Source organism: Larus michahellis, chromosome 6 (genome assembly GCF_964199755.1).
Source record: "Larus michahellis chromosome 6, bLarMic1.1, whole genome shotgun sequence".
In the NCBI taxonomy this organism is placed as follows: Eukaryota; Metazoa; Chordata; class Aves; order Charadriiformes; family Laridae; genus Larus; species Larus michahellis.
This window is the reverse complement of record NC_133901.1, coordinates 28181764-28203512: the sequence shown is the minus strand read 5'-3', so window position 1 is coordinate 28203512 and position 21749 is coordinate 28181764. Positions and strand designations below refer to the sequence as shown.

At 44.3% G+C, this 21749-nt stretch overlaps 1 protein-coding gene across 5 annotated transcripts in view; it reads right to left on the bottom strand.

Annotated features, from left to right (window-relative positions):
• FGF12 (fibroblast growth factor 12) overlaps positions 1-21749 on the bottom strand; it is a 248594-nt gene that overhangs the window by 66646 nt on the left and 160199 nt on the right. For 4 of the 5 annotated variants that reach the window (XM_074591105.1, XM_074591104.1, XM_074591102.1 and 1 more), the window contains 2 exons: positions 15339-15449; positions 7138-7241 (listed from right to left, as the gene is read on the bottom strand). In XM_074591105.1, coding sequence (XP_074447206.1) covers positions 7138-7241; positions 15339-15449 — 215 coding nt within the window. Of the gene's footprint in view, positions 1-7137; positions 7242-15338; positions 15450-20702; positions 21202-21749 lie in introns of those variants that run through there. The other variant, XM_074591106.1, reaches the window with a different exon arrangement.

Sequence of the window (21749 nt, the reverse complement as noted above, 5' to 3'; positions counted from 1 at the left end):
TTTCTTTTCATATCGAACAGAATCCTGGATTCAGGAAAGACAATATTTGTCCTCCCTCCACCACAAAATAAAATGTTACTAATGCCATTATCACCCCAACGTACTGGAGTTTAGTCTAGATTTCACTTGTGGAAAACAGACAATACTACTTCTTACGGACAAGACACCAGATAGCACTTCCCTGGAGGTGTTCAAGGCCAGGCTGGATGGGGCTTTGGGCAGCCTGGTCTAGTGGGAGGTGTCCCTGCCCAGGGCAGGGGGTTGGAACTAGATTATCTTTAAAGTCCCTTCCAACCCAAACCATTCTGTGATTCTATAAACAGCATTAAAAACAAGCAAAGCAGGCTGGAGAGTTTCAGGAAAAGCAAAATATTAGTCCAGTGAGAGGAGGTCCAGTTACTGGCCTCTCCTGAATCTCCCCAGGCCGGCAGGATGCAAATGGAAGGCAACAAAAGGGACTTCTGCGACTACCTCTCCAGAGCAACATCACAACTGTCAGCTTTTGGTTCTTGTTTGCTGAGATGAGTACTCCACTCACACACCATCTCTAACTAGGGGCTTCCCTGCACACTGTCCCGTCCTCAGTCCAAAATCCAACTCAAACATTGTATTGCCACCAACCATTCTGCTTTAACCTCATCATTTCCCCTACAGCGGTTAATTGATCGCACACAATGCACAGGAGAAAAACGGGCAAGCTCCATGCAATGCTATGGCTGCTTAGTACCTCCTCCAAAGACTTCATCTGCCTACTTAGCTAAGGTTAAACCCCTACATTTGGCCTCAAGGAAATCAGCAGAAGGAATGCCGTGCAGAAGGCGGCAGCTACCACATTCATCTCTGCAATTTCTACTCTTGCTTTCCTTACTATATAGAGCAACCCCTCCCTGCTGGTGTTTTACCATCCTCCCTCTTCCACACTAAAAGGAAATCAGGTGGGATCAAAATGCTCAACCAAAATCTAAACATTTTGTTCTGATTTTATTAGGAATGGTAAAGCAATATAAAACACTCTGAAGTTCTTCCAAAATGGGAATCTGTAACGTTTCTTTGGGGAAGTGTCAAAATGAGATGAGTCAGCACTAGTGGAGTGTTTTTCCCCGATTTTCTTCCAAAATGAAATTTCTGAAAAAGATCATAATGCATCCCAATACTAACAGACCACTGCTCACAAAGGGAAACGTCCCATCCCCTCTCCTCCAGCTGGCCTTAGGTAGAACAAAACACATTCCTAAATATCCTGCTCAACCAAGGTTAAGAGAAGGCACTTCTTATTGAAGCATACTTTTTATAATTTGCACTGCTATCGTATAAGACAAGGAACAGCTAGCTAGGAAAACAGAATTAGGTCCTGCTGTTACTGATTTTGTCTTCTGAACCGTCTCTTGCTTGAATAAGCCAACTAAGTCTGACCTAACTCACCCCGGACATTGATACAAGGTGCAGAGCAGCACCCTCCCCGTGGGAACCCCACCGTGCTGCTGTGCCAGGACAGTTCAGGGAATAGAGGTCCCCTCAACAGGATGCCAGATGGGAAACCTGCCCCAAAAAAGCCACAGTGTTGCGCTGTCGCAGCTCTCCCCATCTGACAAGCAGTCCAGGTGGTCCTGCCAAGTGAGGTTGTGCGGTCTTTCCCGTTTCTAGTTCTTACAACATCCTGATTAATCCCTGAGCCAGTGTGGGCCAGCACTGGTCCTGCATGACTTGCACCAGTCACACGCGGGATGAGGGAGCTTGGTCTGCTGAAGTGGAAGGAAAACTGGACTGTTGAAGAGCTCCCGAGAGCCAAGCGGAGCAATGTTGGCAGTAGCACCTCACCGAGGGAAAAGGGACCACTTTGCTATTGATAGCCGTGTTTACAAGTTTCCATGCTACAAGGGAGGCATGCCAGGGTGCCCGCCAGCCGCTGTATTTTAGGAACATTCGATGCAAGGCAGGAATCCGCTCCCAGGGGCTGGCTCTCCTCAGCACAGCTGCTTCCCTGAGCATCCATTTTGTTCCCTCCATATTTATGATTAAGCCAGGGGACAGGAGGAGTTTTACATCTCCCAGTTAATGCCTTCATTCAGCGAGCCCCTTTAAACAACCAGTGAAGAAGAGCAGACACTCTGGAGGGAAATTAAAAGCACATTACATCGGGCTCCTGCTGTGCTTTGCCTTCAGAGACATTTCTCTCTCTCCACTGACCTGGCTCCCTAATGAGGCATGTAAAACTAGGGAATCCCCCCCAGCGAGTGTGCTTGCTTGCAAAGTTTGCAGAAGGGAGATGTCCAGGATATCCTGGCCTATCCGTACTTCTGACCAAATCAGCTAGCACCACTGGCGGACAAATAGGGATGAAAGAAATGGCATTGGCAGGACCAGGTTTAACACCCCAAACCTATCAGGGGAGAGAATGCAGTGTATTGATTCCAGCCCCTCACCTTGAAATGATGTAAATAAGCGTGCAGCAACCCTAGAGGAGTCGTAGCAAAATAGTTATAGCATTGCAAGCAGATTAAAAAATACAGTTAATATACATACTTCCCCAGATGCTTGTTTATTATTATGCAAGACATGTTTATTATGCAAAATGATAGAGCAGAAAAAAAAAAAGCAGAGAAAAAGAAAATGCAAAGACACACTGAGCTCTTAACGTGACTTGGGTTTTTTCAATGCTGTTTAGATTATTTTTTTTTTTATTGTGCATAATCATTCCTTATTAGCAGGAATCTTTGAAGTGATTCAAGCTCTAATTTCAGCATTTCAAACTCACAGGTTTATACTGTAAAACCATACTGAGCTCTCGTAAGCGACCCATTTTTTTCCTCTGTATTCTGTATCTCTGCTAGGGTTTTCTCAGTCTTTCCCATAAATTATGTATCACAATTTGCCATTTCAAAATAATTAGAACTCCGAGTTAAACAACAAGGAATATCTGAGAGCAGTACATTTTAGAAGAGAAGTGTTATGCACTTGGGGCAAAACCAATCCCAGCTGTAACGCCACTGAATTATACATATCATCGTATTGAGAGCTGCAATTTCAGTGTACTTGGAGTGATTGGGTGAGCCTGTGGAGGCTCTGCAGCCCCATGTTGAGCATTTGCTCCAGGAGGACCAGTTTTGCCTCTTAGGCAAAACGCTTCACAGGCGTTCCCGTCCCCACGCCCCTGTGAGGTGTTGCAGCAGGAGTAATGGAGAGAAAGCTGGGCGCCAAGGAGAGAAATTTCCCAGAGAAAGGTTATACAGGAGTAGGAATTAATTTGGTGGCGGGACTATTAACTCCAGACAGAGACAGGAGAGCATGTGCTGTGTCTTCTTCCCGTTACGATTAGGCTGTAAACTCACTGGAGCAGGACGTACCTCTTTATTTTGTGTTTCCCTCTCCTCTGCAACAACCAGCCTTTGGTTTCAGCTTCCCAAGCGCTCAGACAGTACAAGTAATACCCCACTGCCCTTCATTCATTCTGTATGTTTTTACTTTGGCATAAAATGCTAACAGTGGATCCTCAGGAGAGTCATGTTGCTCCCCAGAACAGGTGCTGATAAAAAAACCACTACCTTCATGCACCATCAGGGAATTTACAGCTGCTCTGCATTACAAGAAATCAAATGGGAACACACCATTGACTCTGCAAACTTGCTATGAAGACAGTGTTTTGCATCCTACTGTCGGCAAAGCCAGGTGGCTCAGACCAAGACCTGATTTTCTTGCCTACTAAGCACCTAACTCCCCGACAGACCTCAGAGGTAGCAATAAGCTAGTCTGGAAAAAAAAAAATAAATCAGGTGTCAAGTGTAAGTAAACAATGCACAAAAGTCATAAACAGCTGCTTCCCAAGCAAAGAGGCTTTCACATCTAATGCATTTAGGCTTCTGAAGCTGGCTACAGATCTATGGTTGGCTTCAACCCAGCAACCCAACCCCACAGTGACCCTACCCAACCCTAACCGAAAAGAATAGATGAGGAAACTTACGCTAAAGGTATCACAATGTGGCTGAGCGCATACAAGGGTCTTGTGTGTTCCTGCAAAGAGCCTTCTCAACAAGTTTGGCTTTAGAGGACCTCACTCAGCCCTGCTTTTGTGCTGGTCAGCACCAGGAAGACTTTTTCCAAGGGCTAGTTACTCTAAACCCATTCATTCAAGAGCCCATTGGCCCCAGCTCAGAAGAAGCTGGCACAAATCACCACTGAGACCAGGCTGATAATAGCCTCTGGTTTGATCCAGGGCAGAGGATGTCAGCCAAGGTCTCAGCTGACGCACACAGATTAAGTATCACCAATAAACCCGCACCAAACAAAAACAAAACAAACCCACTGTGATGATGTGTTCAGTTTCAGACACAATCTGGACTCAAGAGGAGGAAAAAAAAAAAAAAACACACCACACAAAACATTTCCCTGGACTGTTGTTTTTTATCTGAAAGCAGTCCTGGGCTTGAGGGTGTTACAAGAAGTCCTAGCAGGGCTAAGCCTGGGACAGACAGCAGGGGAGGCAGCCAAGCAGCAGAAAAAGTTCATTTATCAGTGGATCTGCATGAGTGAATAATATCTATGGGGATTATTGACCCATTTTTCAGAAAACCCACAGAAAAGGCTAGTGAAAAAAAAAAAAAAGGTACACGCACAGCACCAAAGGAAACTGGCCTGAGACAGAGCAAAGCTGTAGTTTAGGGTCTGCTAAGCAAAGGAACAGGGACAATGTGTCCTTTGCTGTCGGCAGCAATCAGGTCCAGGCGGCACGGCCAGGGGCCCTGCTCGCCCCAGAGAGGAACAGACTGTCAAGTCCCGCCAAAGCAATTCCCCGGCGCAGTCTTTGAGACTGACACAGCCATGCCAAATGTTGGCTTGGACTGGGATCCTGGCCCCACAAGGAAAGCTGCAGCATCCAAGAAAGACTGCTTGGACAGGCTGAGCTCTTCTCAGCCATATCCAGTTCTCTTAGAGGATCCTGGTCTCATCCCTTGTCTTTGATACTATGCGTGGCTTGATCCACACTCCCTGCTCCTAACAGGCTTTATCCACAACTTTTCTTTTTTCTTGCCTTGGGGTCTGCTCCAAGGCACAATGAATTCATTGATTTACTGCTGTAAGACAGAGCCACCAGTCAATACAAGAAGAAAACGGTGTCCAGCAAGTTCCATCTCTCTGGAGTAGAGATGGGCCAGTTGCATTCCTTTACTGCAAGCAGCAACTTTGGATTATATTGACAAAATGAACAGTTTAACTCTTATTAGTTCAGACAGAGCTGAATGTCATCAAGCCGTGGCATGTAATAAGGTTAACCTTATTAACCACTGGCCATCACGCTGCGTCCTTAGCCTTCCCTGATTAACCTTCCTACTTAAGATAGGCACACTTGCTGGGAATAAGCAGGTCGTTAAAACACCCTCATTTGAATACATGTATGATTTGGTGGCTTTTAGAACGCTTCATATGACTAGCAGATGTGTTTCCTGGACACATGGTCCTTCTGCTGCCCACTATCTCTTGGTACGTCCCTCCCACCCTTTGCATCATCTCACTACTGCTAGCAAAAGATCCTTTTCCTCTTGATCGTCTCTAATCTCCCAGCTGTCAAACCTCATGTTTCCAACTCTCCATTTCCACTCTTGCCTGAGCTCCACATCTTTCCCTCCCTTCCACTATTTGTTGAGAAAATGCTGACCCCTCATTGCTCCAAAAAGTCTGGATGCCAGCTCTGTGACACACACTGCTTTCCTGCACTCCTCATATATGGGCCACCAGTGGTACAAGGAACCTCAGCACTGGTCAGGACCCTTTATGCCCAGCACTGCACAAAACCAGGGCAAAATGTCAGTCCTGATCCCCCTGACTAAGTGCCTAGAGGGAAGCACGCACAATAATGCAGCACCACACCACGGTTGGTATTACCTTGAGGTTTCTGATAGCTTTACAAAAAGAGGAAGTTTTCATTGTTAGTAAACCCATGTAATTTATTTAGAAGCAGTCATTTATGTTTACTGGGCTATGAAATAACAGGAAGCGTCTGGCATCCACAGAGATCCAGATTGATCTCTCTGTCTCTTCTTGACAAGCAGCCAGTTTTGAGACCTATCTCGCCAGGCATACTAACACATCCACTTGCTGTTTTCTACCCTGAGCCACTGGGGAGACAGCTTTGTTACCTCTCGAGGGAAAGGGGGAAATCCCAACCATGTGAGTGGTTTAAAACTGACCACCAACAAAGATGGATGGTAAGAGTTAGGAAATACGGCGTAGGAGCAACTCAGACTGTTGTCCTTTCAGTGGTCCTATCTCCATTCTCACGTACGCTTTTAAAGCAAAGTAAATGTATAGACAAGAGCAGAATCGCTGTGCTGTAAATTTACACAATGGCAGATGAGATTAGAATCTTGGCTATACACTTTAAAGATATCATAGCTACAGAAATGAGAAGCGTATTATTAACTATCACTTTTTACTACGTAGAACTAGAGCAAAGTTATTTGAAGCATAAAAAATTCTGGCAAAGGGCTGCCATATTTAATAAATCACTGAATCAATTATTCACTGTGAAAATCAATTACTTACTTCAAATGAGAATCTTATGAATAACCTCATGCCCTTTCATGCCATCTAAGAAAGTTATAGGGGAATTAGTCAGTAAAAAATGCCTCACTTATCTTTTATGTGCATTAAAAAGACCACACAAATACAGGGAAATTCTGCCAACAGAATAGTCCAGAATCATTTTAATGAAGCCAGGGTGTTGCTGTGGATTTACACTGCAGTCAAAAGCAGAGTATGACCCATTGGACTACCACCTAAGAACAGTTATCCAGGTGCAATTCAGAAGCAATTCCATTCAGTCCATGCCATTTCACAAATGTGAAACCAGAACATAACCAGCCAGCCACACAACCTCCTCTACAACGTGACCTACATTAAGTAACTACTCAAAGGAACACAAAGTGTATCTTCACAGGTCAGGAAATATTGCCACGAATCTCCGTGGAGACACTTTAAAGTGAATATTGCATGGCCATGCAGCAGCTCCCCCCGGTTCCTGCTTTTAAAGGTTCGCTGATACGTGACCATTTTCAGAAAAAGCTGCAAGTCCCAATGCAGTCTCCTCCCTCCCGCCTACAAAACCAAACCACTCCAAGGAGCCCAACAGTGCAAAGTACTTACTGAGCTGTAGAGATATCCCTCGGCGTTCATGGCAACGTACAGACCTGCCTTCACCCCTTGGATTGCCACCACGCGAAGACCCACAGGAATTAGATTGAAAAGAGCTGCAGAAGGAAAAGAAAAGCAAAGGTTACGGAGACATCACCCTGCGTGGCCGCTGCTACTTTTTGCCCCCGGGCCAACCCACCCCACTCCTGACCCTTACAAAAGATACTGAACTAGAATCAAAAGTCCTGCTTCCAGCTACAAGAAAGGTCTGCAGCCGTGGGGCCAACGTTGAAAGCAAATTTTTAAAACGTGCTGGATTTGGCTGCCTCCCAGAAGCCTTAACACACCCAGTCTGTCTGTCTGATTACTGCTTTTGCGATGCCAAGGGCTCATATGTGCATCTCAGTGGCTTTCTTTGGGCCAGCTGAGTTGTGGAAACTGCACGTGTACACGTCTTTGCCCATGGCAAACACAACAACACAAGTTAGTTTAGTTCACCCTGAAACAGATTTTAGCCTAGTCACACTTTCTTGCATTTGCCATATGCTGTAAGAGTATATAGACAGCGACCACGGCCAGAAGGATGCAAATTAACTTGACTGTGTGTCTGGCCCTGTCATCCCTGCTGTTAAAGGAATGAAGAAACTCAGGAAGAAATACTGCTCCGCTCCAGGACCAGAGCACTGCTCATCATTCAGAAGCAGCACCAGATAGGACAGAAGAGGACAAGACCTTTTGATACACAATTCTACTGCGATCTTATTAAAGCATTGCAACCCCTTCCTCCCAATTAATTACTTTGTGGATTGATTCCAAGTAGACCCTGTATCTCATTGGAAGACTTTTCTCAGGAGCATATACATTACTGTACAGTCAGACTTTTGCTACATTTCTAACAGAATCGGCTCAAAGAGGGAGAGGACTGACACTGTTGTCAGATTGAACACCGAGGCATCAGCATGGTTTTGTTTCCACTGAGATTTATAGGACAAGAGCATCCAGGTGTTGCAGGACCCCTTGTCCTTCAGCCTACAAAGAGCTAACTAGACCTTGTCCCAGTGAGCTCAGGATATGGCAAGATGGACACGGGGTTGGGAAGAAACACAGGCGCAGACACCATGGAAATACTTCACTCAAGGTCTGTTCCAACACAACTGCCCTGCAACAAGAGTATTTTTTCTGGTTCCCTACTCATGAGGTCAGACTGCCCCTTCCACATTCATGAAGCATTTTTTGTGGCTTTTAAACACACAGATTTATTTGCAAAAGCCTGCTTCAACCTTCTCAAGAGCTTTGGGGTGTCCAAATTAGCCCAGAGAAGACCTGTTAATGGGCAGAGTACTGAGGAAAAACCGAGTGACAGAGCATGCAGGGAAACATTTATATTTTCCAGCTGACCGTTAAGGACATCATCCTCTAGCTGATTCATTTTATAGATCATTTATGAATTTTTATGCCTGACACATCACACTGGAGCAAGCACAGCACAAAAGGATCTTCCATAATGGTTGTAGGAGAAACAGTCTGTTCTCCTCCTCTCTGTGCCATCTCCCAGCCTCTCTTTCCCTGTGAGATGGACCACTGCTGATTTAACATCAGCCCTGAAGGATAAAGCAGCTTTTGCTGAAATGGCCTATTCAAAATGCTAGAGCTTCCCAGGCCAGGCTACTGTTAATCCTGTTGCGATGGGAGGGAATCGAGACCAGCTCAGCAACAACCCACCACCCTGAGGAGACTGCTTAGATGTGCACATGCCAGGTAACACTTGGATGTACCTCAACCGCAAGATGTTTCCCAAGAACGTCTCTCATGTACAGCATGTGAATTATTGCAGAGGGGCGGAGAAAATGTGCTGGAATTCCTTTCAAAAGCAAAAAAAAAAAAAAAAATTAAATTTACAGCAAACATGGAGAGAAAGGCAGGGGGAGAACTGAAACTGTGGATTGATTCTTTCCTTGCAGCCAGTGTGCTTGCTCCAAAGTCCCAGGCGTTGCACAATTTCTAAGAGAAAAAGCAGAGCTCACAGGGTGTGTGAAACATAATGGGAAACTGGTTACGTTTGACCTAAACTCATGGTGGATTTGCTTAAAGGTCAGAGGTGGATACCTTTTCAGAAGTAAAATCTGAAAAAAGCACAGGAGATAGAAAGCCACTTTGCTCAAGATATCGAACAGGTGCCCTGACTAAGCTGGTTTTAGGGCTGTCTCCAAAAAGGAATTCAGGAATCCCATTTTCCCATGAAGGTTCTTTTCTCTCCCTTGATTCCCAAAGATGACTGGATGACTCCCCTCAGTGAGACCCTAAAAGGAAGGCACCTTGAGTTTAGTGAAAAGAAACCCCAAGCCCCTTTTCATGCCTTTAAGCACAACATTCTGTAAAATAGCAAAGTGTGTGCTAACTCACCAAAGCTAGCACCTATGTTGTTATGTGATGTTGTAGGAGGACGTCAACAGATTTATATGGCAAATGAAGTCCAGCCTGGGTATTGGTCTGTGAGCACCTGGAGTCAAGGACGGTGCTACTCTCACACTGTCCCCAGACCAGACAAACACATCCCAGTGTGGCTAGTCAGCATTAAAGAGCTGCATTATAGCGCAGTTCTACTGTTGAAAAGCTCACTAACCAAGGCAAGCTTTTATTTCCATCCCTTTCTCGCTACCATGAAGGTCTAAAAACCCTCTGCAATTAGCAAGTCTATTTATAAGCAATTCCCCTTCCCTAATTCTTCCCCCCCACTGAAAAATGGAGCATATTACTGCTAATAATGAAGCCAAATGGGCATCATCATTCATTCCCTACAACCAATTTGTCTTGCATAGAAAACTTGTGACAGACCATTCAAAGCATTCATTAGGCAGCGAGGTGATAATGCCCAGAATTAGTGGGGGAGAGAAGTTCCTCTTGGAAGCACCCACAGGTCTCCAAATCTCTTTCTTTCCACCCATACCTGCTAAAGGAGCACAGGAACAATCCTGTTGTGCTCTGTGTTACAGCAGTAAGACTGCGGCTAGTTCCCAAGTTCCCTGGGACCCCGCGGCAGTCCACGGTAGCAGCACCCACAATCATGGCTTTTAGGCAGAGCACCTCCTGCAACATACTGCAGAGCAGGGGAGCAAGCAGGAGGACATGCATCTGACATAGAGCCAAAGAAGTTTTAGGAAGCAAATGCCTTCCTCTATTAATAAAGTCACTTGGGTCAATCAAAATTTTGTAAATTCTTCAGAGCTGTTTCTGCACTCAAACCTAGAAATATCTTTGAAGAAGTTGAAGTCGTTTGTTAACAGGCTTTCAAATGAATGTTTCATCTAGTTTTGGAAATATTTCAAAGCTTATACGCTTTATTGTAAAAATGTAGGGGGGAAAACCCTCAACCAACCTTGAAAGCAAGATGTCCCATTTTTTGTCAGGAAAAGATATTTTGGTTAACACGAAACAGCAGATGGGGAAGAGGACTAGCTGCGGTAGAATGGGACTGGACACAGGATGCGCTGATGTGAAAAAGAGAGAAAAATTAACCAATGCGTTTAAAACTCTTTCTCTAGTGCAAAAGGTGCATTTTCATGGAATGGACCTGTTCTTTTACATTGTGGGCAGAAGAGAAAAAATAATGAAGATGTTTAATATTTCTGCCTGTTTTCCTTCATTACATCTTACCACTTTCAACCATCAGTAGATTTGCACCTGACCATGCTTATTAATGATACTACTCTTAGCACGCTCCGGTCCTAAACCCTTTGGCCATGAGTATGTTGTTTGCTGTTAAGTTATGGCAGTTTATCAGTTGCATAACACTTTTTAAAAATCTGAATGCATACTTAGCTATGGGTCTGGGCTAACATGTTTACAGAAATGGAAGAGTTAAGCACGTTATGCCACATATAAGATGTGGTCCATATGCTCAGCTGATTTAAACAGTAGTAAGTCAGAGGAGCTAAGCTAATTTACACTACGTGATTTGTTCTGGAGCAAGACATTTGTTCTGCATACGAATAAGGAAGAACTAATGGAGGATGCAATAAGAAACAGCAGCCTCCGTGCACCGTGAGATGGGGAGGTTTAAGATCCTGAGGGGAGTGAGGAAGGCCCCTAAGATGATCAAGGGGCTGTGCTGCAATGTGTATGTGAAGAAACTGAGCAAACTGGGTTTGCGTAGCTCAAAGAAGGAAAACCAACGCTGCCAGAGACAGACTCTTCTCAGAGGAACACCATGAAAGGACATGAGGCATTAGACAAAAGCCTCAGGAAGAAATTATGATTGGATATAAAGAAAATTCTCTGCAATGAGAACAGTGCAGCACTGGAACCAGAGAGGTTATGAAGCTATGGAATAGGTCATTGCTGGAGACATTTGAAACAACTAGACAAGGCTCTGAAGATAACCCAGCTCCAAGTAGGATGTTGGACTGGAGACCTCCAGAGGTTTCCCCAGTCTTAATCTTTTTGTGTTTCTGGCTGGAAAGCCCCAAACAATATCCTAGATACGTTGGGCTGTTTCCACCCGGTCAGTAGAGTTGACCTATCCTTTATGAACTGTCCATTTGCTGAGGCTTTTCAGACATTCGGCAGGATTATGCTGGCAAATGAAGAAGTCCAGTTGCTCTCCTGAAGAAGGGCCATTACCCTCCTCAGCCCAGAAAAGAGCAATTATGATGCAAGCACTGACAGCAACAGTAAACCCTGAAAGACCATTCGAGATCACTGGAGCCGGACAGAAAAGATACTGCCCCAAATTTAAGTTCATATATTACGTTACTAATAACAGAAACAAAGGCCTCGTACACCATGAAACTGCACTCCAATTAAAATAAAATTCTTCATATATCCCAATGCAAGTAGGCAGAGAATCTGTCTTCTTGCTCACATTAAGATGGCGTGCCTTTAACTACATGGTATAAGGAACAGATGTCCCAAGTGCTGTTTCGCGGGAAGCTGGCTGGATGCCCATTCAAATGCCATTAGAACTTGGCTTCTGTGGTTTTTTTTTTCCCTCCCCTCCTTTTTCCTTAAGTGAGAGGAGGTGGAAAACAAATGCCATCAGCCTCTCAAGAATACACATAAAATGGGCACCAAATAATTAATTTAAAAATTGCTTAAATATTAGCAGTTCCTCTTATATAAATAACTGGATTTTTATTAGAACTTTTAATTGCATCAGATGTATCTGAGGGACATGTCGTGTCTCATTTTAAACGTTTATTTTGCCAGAGTAAACCAACCTAATGTATTCCATGAAAATTAAGCTTCCTTCCATAATGCTAATTTGAATAATCAGTGTATGGCTACAGAACACAGAGCAATGTATGGAACACGGTGTTCACCGCATATTTAATTGTGCTAAGGTAGCTTCTGCATGGAGAATAGAAGGTCATGCAGGGTGGGAAGGATCTTGCTGTGGCCATAAAGATTTCCCTTCTTTGCCAGTGGATGCGAGTTAACCAACCCCTCTCCAGGCACAGAGAACTATTATTTATCTAGTCTTTGATGAGTTTTGCCCTTGCACAGAAATATTGCATAGACTTCTGACTGCCTGGTCAGGAATCTTCTGGAGAAGCATTTTAAAACAGAAAATATCAGTGAAGTAAGTCTGTAAGCTGTTCACTTAGAGAAGTGAGTTTTGACTTTTTTCTGGTCAAAAATTAAGACGTTTGGAGGAAGAGAAAATGAAAAAAAAAATAGTCAGTAGGCTTTATTTTGGCATTTCCAAAGTGAAAAATGTGATTTTGTTTTGAAGCTATAACTGGAAGCTTCATATAATATAAAATGTTGACTCGAGCTGAAGACTTATAAAGCAGAGCATGTAGAAAAAAGTTAAACAGAACTGAATAAAGCACATTCTTCATTTCATTTTCAGGTGCCAAATATTATCAGGTTGGATTTTTTCCTCTTTTGATATCATCTGAGATTACGGGATGAGGAATTCTTTGGTTTCAATCTTCTCTCAAAAACTTCACTAAACTTTTAAACATAGCCCAAGTCTTTGAGCAAGTGGCTTGGCACTCTTCAGCTAGATGCCTCCTGTCCCACCAAGCTGCCAAGGCAGGGCTGCCATCTCACCACATAAATTTACACTCTCGAAGTGTCCTTCAACCCATCTATTTCCAGTTAAGATGACTGGGTGGAAGTGGCTCACAAGTACTCAGCACCTTGGCAAATTGATCTCTAACATTTCTAGTGGGATACGTAAGAGCTGTTTGGGTGATTGGGACCCAACCTCAGTCATGGGCACTCAGGAGATTCCCCTGCACCCACTGAGGTGTAGCCAGAGGCAGCTTCCCTCATCTCCCCTGCCAGCCTGAAATATTGCAGAACTGCTCTTACATTTTATTCTCCTTTGCTGTTTACCTAAATTCATCTCTGCTTCCATTTAAGCCCATTACTTTGTTGTTCGGTCCTCACTGATAGATGAGGGTAATGAATCCTCGTCATCTCTAGCAGCTCTTCCCATGTCGTTGACAAATAGGCCTCCAACGGTATTTTCTGCAGATTGAGAACACCCTACATCATCTTTCTTTAAGAAAAAGCAGCTAATACAGCCCAATACTGGGTCATTACTCACCCACTAAAGACCACTGAACTCATCACATGTGTTGGTGTCTGAAAAAAAAAAATCACAAGGCCAGACCTTTCTCATAGGAAGAGACCTGGATCACTCTCTCATGGAGTAAAAGTGTGTGTGTGGAGGTCCACGGATTCTCCTGCTCCAATGTAAATTAGAAGTTAGAAGCTGTGTTGTTGCTATTTGTGGTATTTCATTTGTTCAACACCAGCACATGAAAAAGGGGACTAAAACCTGACACTTGCATCTGCTACAGGCCAAGTTTCTGGTGAATGCAGCCTCTTAGGTCATTTCACAAAGGCTTTGCCAGCCTCCCACAATTTTAGTTGCCATCTTTTCAAAGCTCCTCTCTCATGCATTACTCCACACACGGACCCCAGCCCTGAGCGGGCTGCAGCAGAGCAGTCCCACCACAGACAACACTTCCACCACAGCACCCTGCCAGCTTCTTGGGGATGGGGAAAGCACAGCGGGTGTGGGGCTGCAGCCACTTTGCACCTTTGTCCAAGCACAGCTTCAGAGGACAACATTCATGCCCTGCTACATGCATTGCACAACTGCGGACACCTCTCGCCTGCAATCCAAGCCCTGAAGGAATGATACCTTCAATCCAGCTAGGAGCTTCTTTGAGTTAGAACAAGATTTGCCCCCAAATTAAGTAGGTTCCACCTTTCACAAACTACATGAAGTTTGCTTCCATTAATCCTATCACACAGATCAACTTCCATCGATGTCTAGTAATGACTGGGAAGGCATGTTTCATGCTGGACAAGCTATACACGATCTCCCTTCAAGCAGTGGCACAGGTCGCTACAAATCAATATAGGATGACCAAATCAAGACTTGAGTCCTAGGTTGTTGGTACAGTTTGTGGCACCAAGGATCTGAGCTTATTGCTGCACTCTGAGAAGCATCAATCTGAGGCCTATGAAATTAAATGAAAAGATGCTGTAGAAAATATCCTGCACCTTTTTTAACCTTTTGAGGAGCTTTGGTATTGACAAAACTACTCCTTTGCAAAAGAATTATTGGCTACTGCTTTGCATTTGTTTAAACCAATATGGCTCTGTACATGAGCATCATTTTTAAATCTATGTGGCTCTGCTGCACTTTGCTGTCATTTGTTGGACACCGTGAAGTCAACCACTTTGAACAGGGTTTTGGAAGATGACCTTCTTTGGAAAGGTCATTTGATACCCTCAGCCCTGACAGTAGCCTCGAAGCACTAGACTTTAATGAACAGCTGGTTTTCTCTGGCCTGGAAGTTTCTGATGCTTGCTGAATTTTTCAGGATAAAATAGTGAAAACAATTTTCTCCTCTTCTCCTTGGAGAATTCCCCGTATCCTTTACTCACGTGGCATGTGTATAAATATAATCTCCTTTCTCTTCTGGCAGCAATTCAAATCATGGGTTTTATTCTCCACCCCACCCAGATGGCAGTTACGGAATCGGGGCGGGAGGGAAGAAGATCGGAGAGGAAACATATGAAATTATACAGGCAAGATTTAAAGGGGAAGGATAGATTGAAAAAAATGTGCAGAAAACAGCTGGCTTCTTCCTAATTTGATCTTTTCAAAAATAAAGCCGCACAAGTGAGACCCACTAGGTGATGTATTTGATTGCAACTGGGTTGCAAAACAGGCTAATTTTTCTTACTGTAGTCGCTGTTTTCGTCCTTGGTCCCATCAATTGTACCATCTGGGTGCATCTGCAGGAAGTATTCCTGCTGGCTGAATAACCTTGTCACAATTCCTTTCAGCTGGGGTTCTGCAAAAAAAATAATAATTATTATTAGATATACCAAACATGCAGCATGTAGCAAGAGACCCAATTTGCTGGGCCCCCATTAAGCCCTGAGTAAATGTAGAAGTGCTTGGCAGATAAGACAGCTTTCTGTGGTTCCTTTCAAGCATAGTTGTAAAATATTCATATATACATAGACATACAGGCAAGTAAAATTGAGATCAGATGAGCAAGTAAAATGCAATGCATAGTTGGTGCAGCAGAAAGTAACAGATTTATGGAACATCGCTTCACTGAAAGTTACCTACCAAATGAAAGTCTTTAGACAGCTTACGTATTCTGAATATGCCACTCGTTCAGAAGAATGTTTGCTAGCTGTGTTGCAAAGAATTTGCTTATTATTCTACCTGTGAAGCCAACTACCTTGCTTTCTGTATGGTTGATTCACTATCGTGCAGCCCCAGTTTTATGCCAATGAAAAAAAAATCTATTTAAATCACTGGCATTATAGTGGTGTAAAACCAAAGTAACTGAGTGCTGGATCAGGTTGTGTGAGTCCAACTGTGTGGGATTCAGGGAGCAAAATCCTGAAAGGAACAGATGCAAGACACCTCCAAAAATGACCTCCGACGCATCTATGGGCAGCTTAAAACGCCTCTGTTTTGAAATCCTGCATGTTCCTCCCTCCCAACACACGTGCCACACACTCTCATAGATGAGAATCACTCTTTGCCTCTAGCAGGGTACTTTCCCAGCCCCTGTACATCATGAGCCAGCCATGGACTATCTAGGGGCCTCCCTGTTGCCTCTGCAACATTTTATACCTGTGCTTTAGAGGAAGATGAAACCACTAAAAATGTAGAAACAACTTGAACTTCACATGACAGAGGTCTGCAGCATTACTGCCTGTCTGCCTGCCATCCAACCAATCAAACACAAATTAAGCGGTCAAAAATAAATTCAATTTTAATCATGCAAGTCTTACGATTTGTCACAGGCATTACTTCTGGAAAGCAAGCTAGCTGGCTACACGTGAGCAGACACACTAGCTGGATGGCAGAGATCTCCCTTGTGTGACGGGAGTTTGTAGTTTTATGTGACCACCCACCAAAAGTAAATAAGACCTAGTTATTGCTGGCTCAATAGACAGGAAAAAATCCAGTGTAGCATACCAAAATTTCATCGGCCTCCCGTCTTTCATGCCTCTAGTGAGGCTGTTTAATAAGCCATAGTCATTATATAACTCTGGTCACGTTGTGTGTTAAGTGTTTCCATTAGGAGCCTCCGTCTCTAACGATTTCGCACTGCACTGTACAACTCCCATCCGAGGACAGCCCTCGCAGCCTGCGCTTCCGCACAGGCAAACCCCCCTGCAGCAAGCAGGGACCTTGGATGCAGACAGCCTGCAGGTGCAGAGGATTTCAGCTTCAGCAACCCCTCCACCAGCCAGGGGAGAGTCAGGTACTATTTCGTAGCTACAAAAGCCACTGAATAAATCAGTATCATCTGGTTTCTATGCTGCCTTAAAAAAAAAGTGATTTCATAGCAATGAGAGTGTTGCAGGCTGCAGGCAGGCTTTCTCCCAGCAAGACTCAACTCTGGGACAGTAAATAAGTACAATTGTACTGGCCATCTACTACAAGCTAACATCGGTCAAGCCAATATACATCAAATTGACACTTAGATTGAGCTAAGTGTTTTGCTTCCTTCATACCAAAATGAATTATCTATTTTGTTGAGTGCAAAAGCTTGATTTAACTTGCTTTTCTAACAAGCACATCAAAGCCAGAGGAAATGAAAAGCTGTACTCTCAGGCACAGATGACTGCACCACCCTCCTCAAGCCTGTCCCCTTCCTCCCTTCCATCCAATACCACAATAGTAACGGCACTAATAGAATTATAGAATTGTTTAGATTGTAAAAGACCCATCATCAAGTCCAACCATTAACCTAGCACTGGTTACACCACTAAACCATGTCCCTCTGCTATGAGAGACCTACGCTTGAGTCCCTGCACAAGTCTTAGCCGCATTTTTACTCTCTGGTTAAATTTTTATGTTTAAGTACTCTGCACAAAATGGAAAAGCTCCGGGCAGGAGTGATTTAGAAGATGCTCCTGAAGCCTGAGGCTTTCTGTGTACTGGGGAAGGAGGGAGATCTTGTCTTAAAGCCCCTCAAGGATAAACGGAGTGGAGAAATAAAACAACCCTGACCTTTTCCCCTTTCTTGGGAAGATGATTTTAGCTATAGGACAGAAGGTCCTTTCCTTCTTCTTTGGGGTGCAAACTATACTTCAATCATATAATCATTTTGGAACAACATGAAAACTTCTCCCACTTTCACTAAATAGCCTACCAAGTGAAATATAGAGCAAATCTGCTCATCATTTGGAGCTTCATGTAATTTTTAAAGCATGTCAGAACAACAACCAAGATCCCCCAAGGTCCCCCTGCATTTTTGCACCAGAAGGCTAAGTGTCACTATAATAAAACACAGGTAAAGCTCCAGGGTCCCTTTTTGTTACTGATCTGACATAGACCCACAGTCAGGTCCAATTCAAGCTTTAAACAACTGTGCTCTTCATAATCCCAGGCTTTTCTGAGTCAATGCCTGCCTACGGACAGGTTGGAGGAGAGATCTTATCTTACATGTGTTTTTTTTTCCCCTGACCTGACCTGATTTTGCTGAAGTTTGAGGCTTACACCCAAACTCAAAGTAAAACTCAAAGGGAGTGGAGAGCTCTCAGCCACACACAAAACCACCACATTCCTCCTGGCCCTAACACAGCCTGACAGCAGCAGTGTTCCTGTCTCTCCTCGCTGCACAGAACCTCTTCTGCAGGAGCATCCCTGCTCCCCAGACTCATTTAGGATGCCTTGCAGTGCCAGCGAACGAATGCTTTTTCCAGACACATGTCCTGGTTTGAGGTAAAACAGAACCAACTTTCTGTTCCGTAATTTTACTTCCTAGCTAGGCCTCTTCTAATTCTCTGAAATTAACAGCTTATTGTGCCAAAAACGGGTCATTCTCAGAGTGATAAGACCAATGTTTACAGTTTGTGCCAAGGAATGCTATGCAGAGAGGCTCTTGTTTATACTTATTGCTATAACAACCAGGGTCAGCTAATTTCATTATGTGTCCTGTTGGAGGGTTGGAAGTGGAAAAGCGTAGAGGGGTCCCACCTGCAAGGAGGAGCGGACAGGACAGGTGACCCAAAACTGACCAACAGGGGTATTCCATCCCATCTGCCCCATGCTCAGTACAAAAGCTGAGGGATCAACGGATCAGTCTCTTTCTTCAATGGCCGACATCCAAGGAGGACTCTGTCTGTTCATCTGCCTTTGATACCGATGCACATGTTCCTGACCCCAGCTCTGGAATCCAGTTCTCACCCATTGCTGAGTCCAGTCTGGGACTTCCCCAGTACCTGCTGATGACATCATCCTGGGAGCTTAATACAGTTTTGTATGTACTGTATCTATTTTATTATTTCCTTTTTATTTTGCTATTAATATTCCATTAAAGTAGTTGAGTTTCTTCTCAACTCGTAAATCCCTTTACCTCTCCTCCTCCTCTGCGTGTGCGAGAGGTGGGGGGAGAGTATCTGTCACTGGCTGTTGGTCAATTTGGCCAAATCCATGACAACACTAAAGGGTCAGAAAGCACTTTGGAGACATACAGATCTCTCCTTCCCTGGTTTCTGCATTTCCTTGGGTCTCTTTCAACAGAGAAGCACTGGAGAGCAGCGTTGCACCTTTGGGTACCAACCTGAACTAAATACAAAAAGCAGCGTACAGACATGCGCAGCCAGCGCCAAGTTCTCTCCTCCAACGCAGAGCACAGCCCAGGAGGGTTAAGGAGTTGTCTGGGCAATGGGTGGTTTGTCTCACCTAGTACAGCCATCTCTACACCCAAACTGGGATGCCTTTGCATCCCAAAAATCAACAGGCAAGCCAGGCCAGGTCCATAGGGTCCCAAAACTACCTGCATCTCTCCACTGACTGCAGAGGGACCCGCTGGAACACAAACAGCTACGCTGATGACAACAGCCAGCAGAGTAGCTGCTTCCTACCAGGGAACTTCCTGTCTCCTGTCTGGACATGAAGTGGGATATTGGGATTTGTCATTCGTACAGCAAGCAGTATGGCTGGAAGGCTTGTAGGCAAAAATTTTAGCTGAAGGAAGCTTTTAACAAGGAACAAAGATTTACCCATCCTTCTCCCCAAAGCTCACTACAGAGTACTAACTGAAGAGGGAACTGTATAATCACAGGACAGGATTTTTCCTACTGTCCCAGAGGCAAAGCTCTGCACATGACTTTTAACTACTCCCTACTGACTCCCTACTTTTGTCATATCATATATTTTAACATCATATCTTTCCATCTACAGAGCAATTTTATCTCAGTCTTCCAACATTGCTATCCCTTATACTGCAGCAATCATGTTGAAAACCTCAGTTTGTAGAAAAATCTCAAGACCAGCAGATCTCCTTGCCAATTAAGCATGGTGGGAGACCCTGATAAGTTAGAACAGAAGGCAGAAAGACAACAAATTGACTGAGAACTTTTCACAGTTTTGCAATAGGAAAAAAAACCAACAGAGAGCAACCTTCTCAGCAGGCAATATTCCCAGTGCCTATTAGAGCCCTAGTGAGAAAAAATTAAAATAAAAGCCCACAACCTTGATACTTTTATTTGTCTAAAGTTCCCTCAGTGATACGGCTCGAGGCTATAATCAATAAGAGAAAGAAGCAAACCATAAAAGAAAAAGAAAAAAATGCAGCGCAGATAAGCACAGACACTGCCATAAGCATTTTCTTTCTATAATTCACAGAATTTAATGGAAATCAAATTCAAACCTACTCTCTAACCTCATCCTTGTGTAGCAAGGGGGATGCAGATCCTCTTGCTTTTCAAGGAGCAATACTGCATAATGCACTTGGGATAAACCTATTCCTCCCACTCAGGCTCCTCCGTACACTCTTCTATTTTGCTGTAGGAGCAGCTTTCCCTGCAGAAATGGAACTGAACTAATGTGGACAAGACTTCAGCACCAACTCACCGTCTCCCTAAACACAAAGTCAAGTACTTCAAAATGGATTTAAGAAAGAAGTTATGACTGCCTTGATCCCAAAGTAACAACTAAACACAAGAGATTTCCACACAGTGCATACTCACAGCGCAGACCCCGTGCTATTAGGATTCCCACATGATACGCAAAGGGATATTTTTATCCTTATTTTATAAGCCATACCATTATGTTTTAGGATGCTTACTTTAAAGACGCTGTTCTGGTTGCTCATACACAGCTGCTCAGGGCTGGGGGTGCTGGAGAAGGCTCAGCAGACCCTTTCCTTATGCCGATGCAGTGAGCTCAAACCCTTCAAATGCAGCACTCCCAGAAGACGCAGGAGAAGATCACAGTCACAGTGCAGAACAGACCAGTAAGAGTAGCGAGAGCTCAGCCATGGCCCTGTTGCTGGTCTGCAGCATCTGCCAGGCTGGGGATTTTCCCTAGGGTGAAGGTCCCTGACGACCCTTCTTAGAGTAGCTGCCCAGTGACCAACTCACAGCACATCCCCTGAAGGGCATTCTGCTTGCTCCCCTTTCCACAGGCCAAGCTCATCTCCTCTGCCTGCCCTGCTTTTAACTTTCTGAGCCCTTTGTCACAGCTGAGGCTAAGTAAGTCATGATCTGATTGCTAATCTCCTTGTCTCTACTTCAATGGTAATGTGATGCTGCCATTATTCATTTCAGCTGTTCTGCTGCTGAGCCTTAAAGTCATACCAGTTCACCATCAGCTGCTGTGCCTCCTGCCTTACTGTACAGCTATACAGTGATTTTCACTCTCCTGGGGCTTGTCAAGGACATGAGAGGTGCAGGGTGCTCACACATACTTTGCCTGATCTCCAGGGACATGGTCACAGAAGGACAGGGGATCATGCCCAAATCAGCTACTGCCCAGAGTCGCATCCCTCACCCCCAAACCACAGGCAATGCTGAAGGTATTTTCTGCGTGCTATAGGGAAAAGAACAAGAGCTCTAACAGGGACACTGGCAGAAATGCTTCTTATCAGAAGTATCACTGGCTCTTCAATGACCTTTTCTTATAATTCTGTTATTTAAGGTGAATATGGAGCTCACCCCGTTAACTGCAAAACGGAGAACACACAAGCAGGATAACTTCCCTAAATGCAGAGAGGAGCTATGAGGTTATGCATCAACTCTGCATTTAGCAAAGCCCTCACTGAGGCCACTAATTCTTGCTTACTCCCATCAGCAAAGCAGCAGCAACAAACACGATCCGGCCACATGTAACAGCA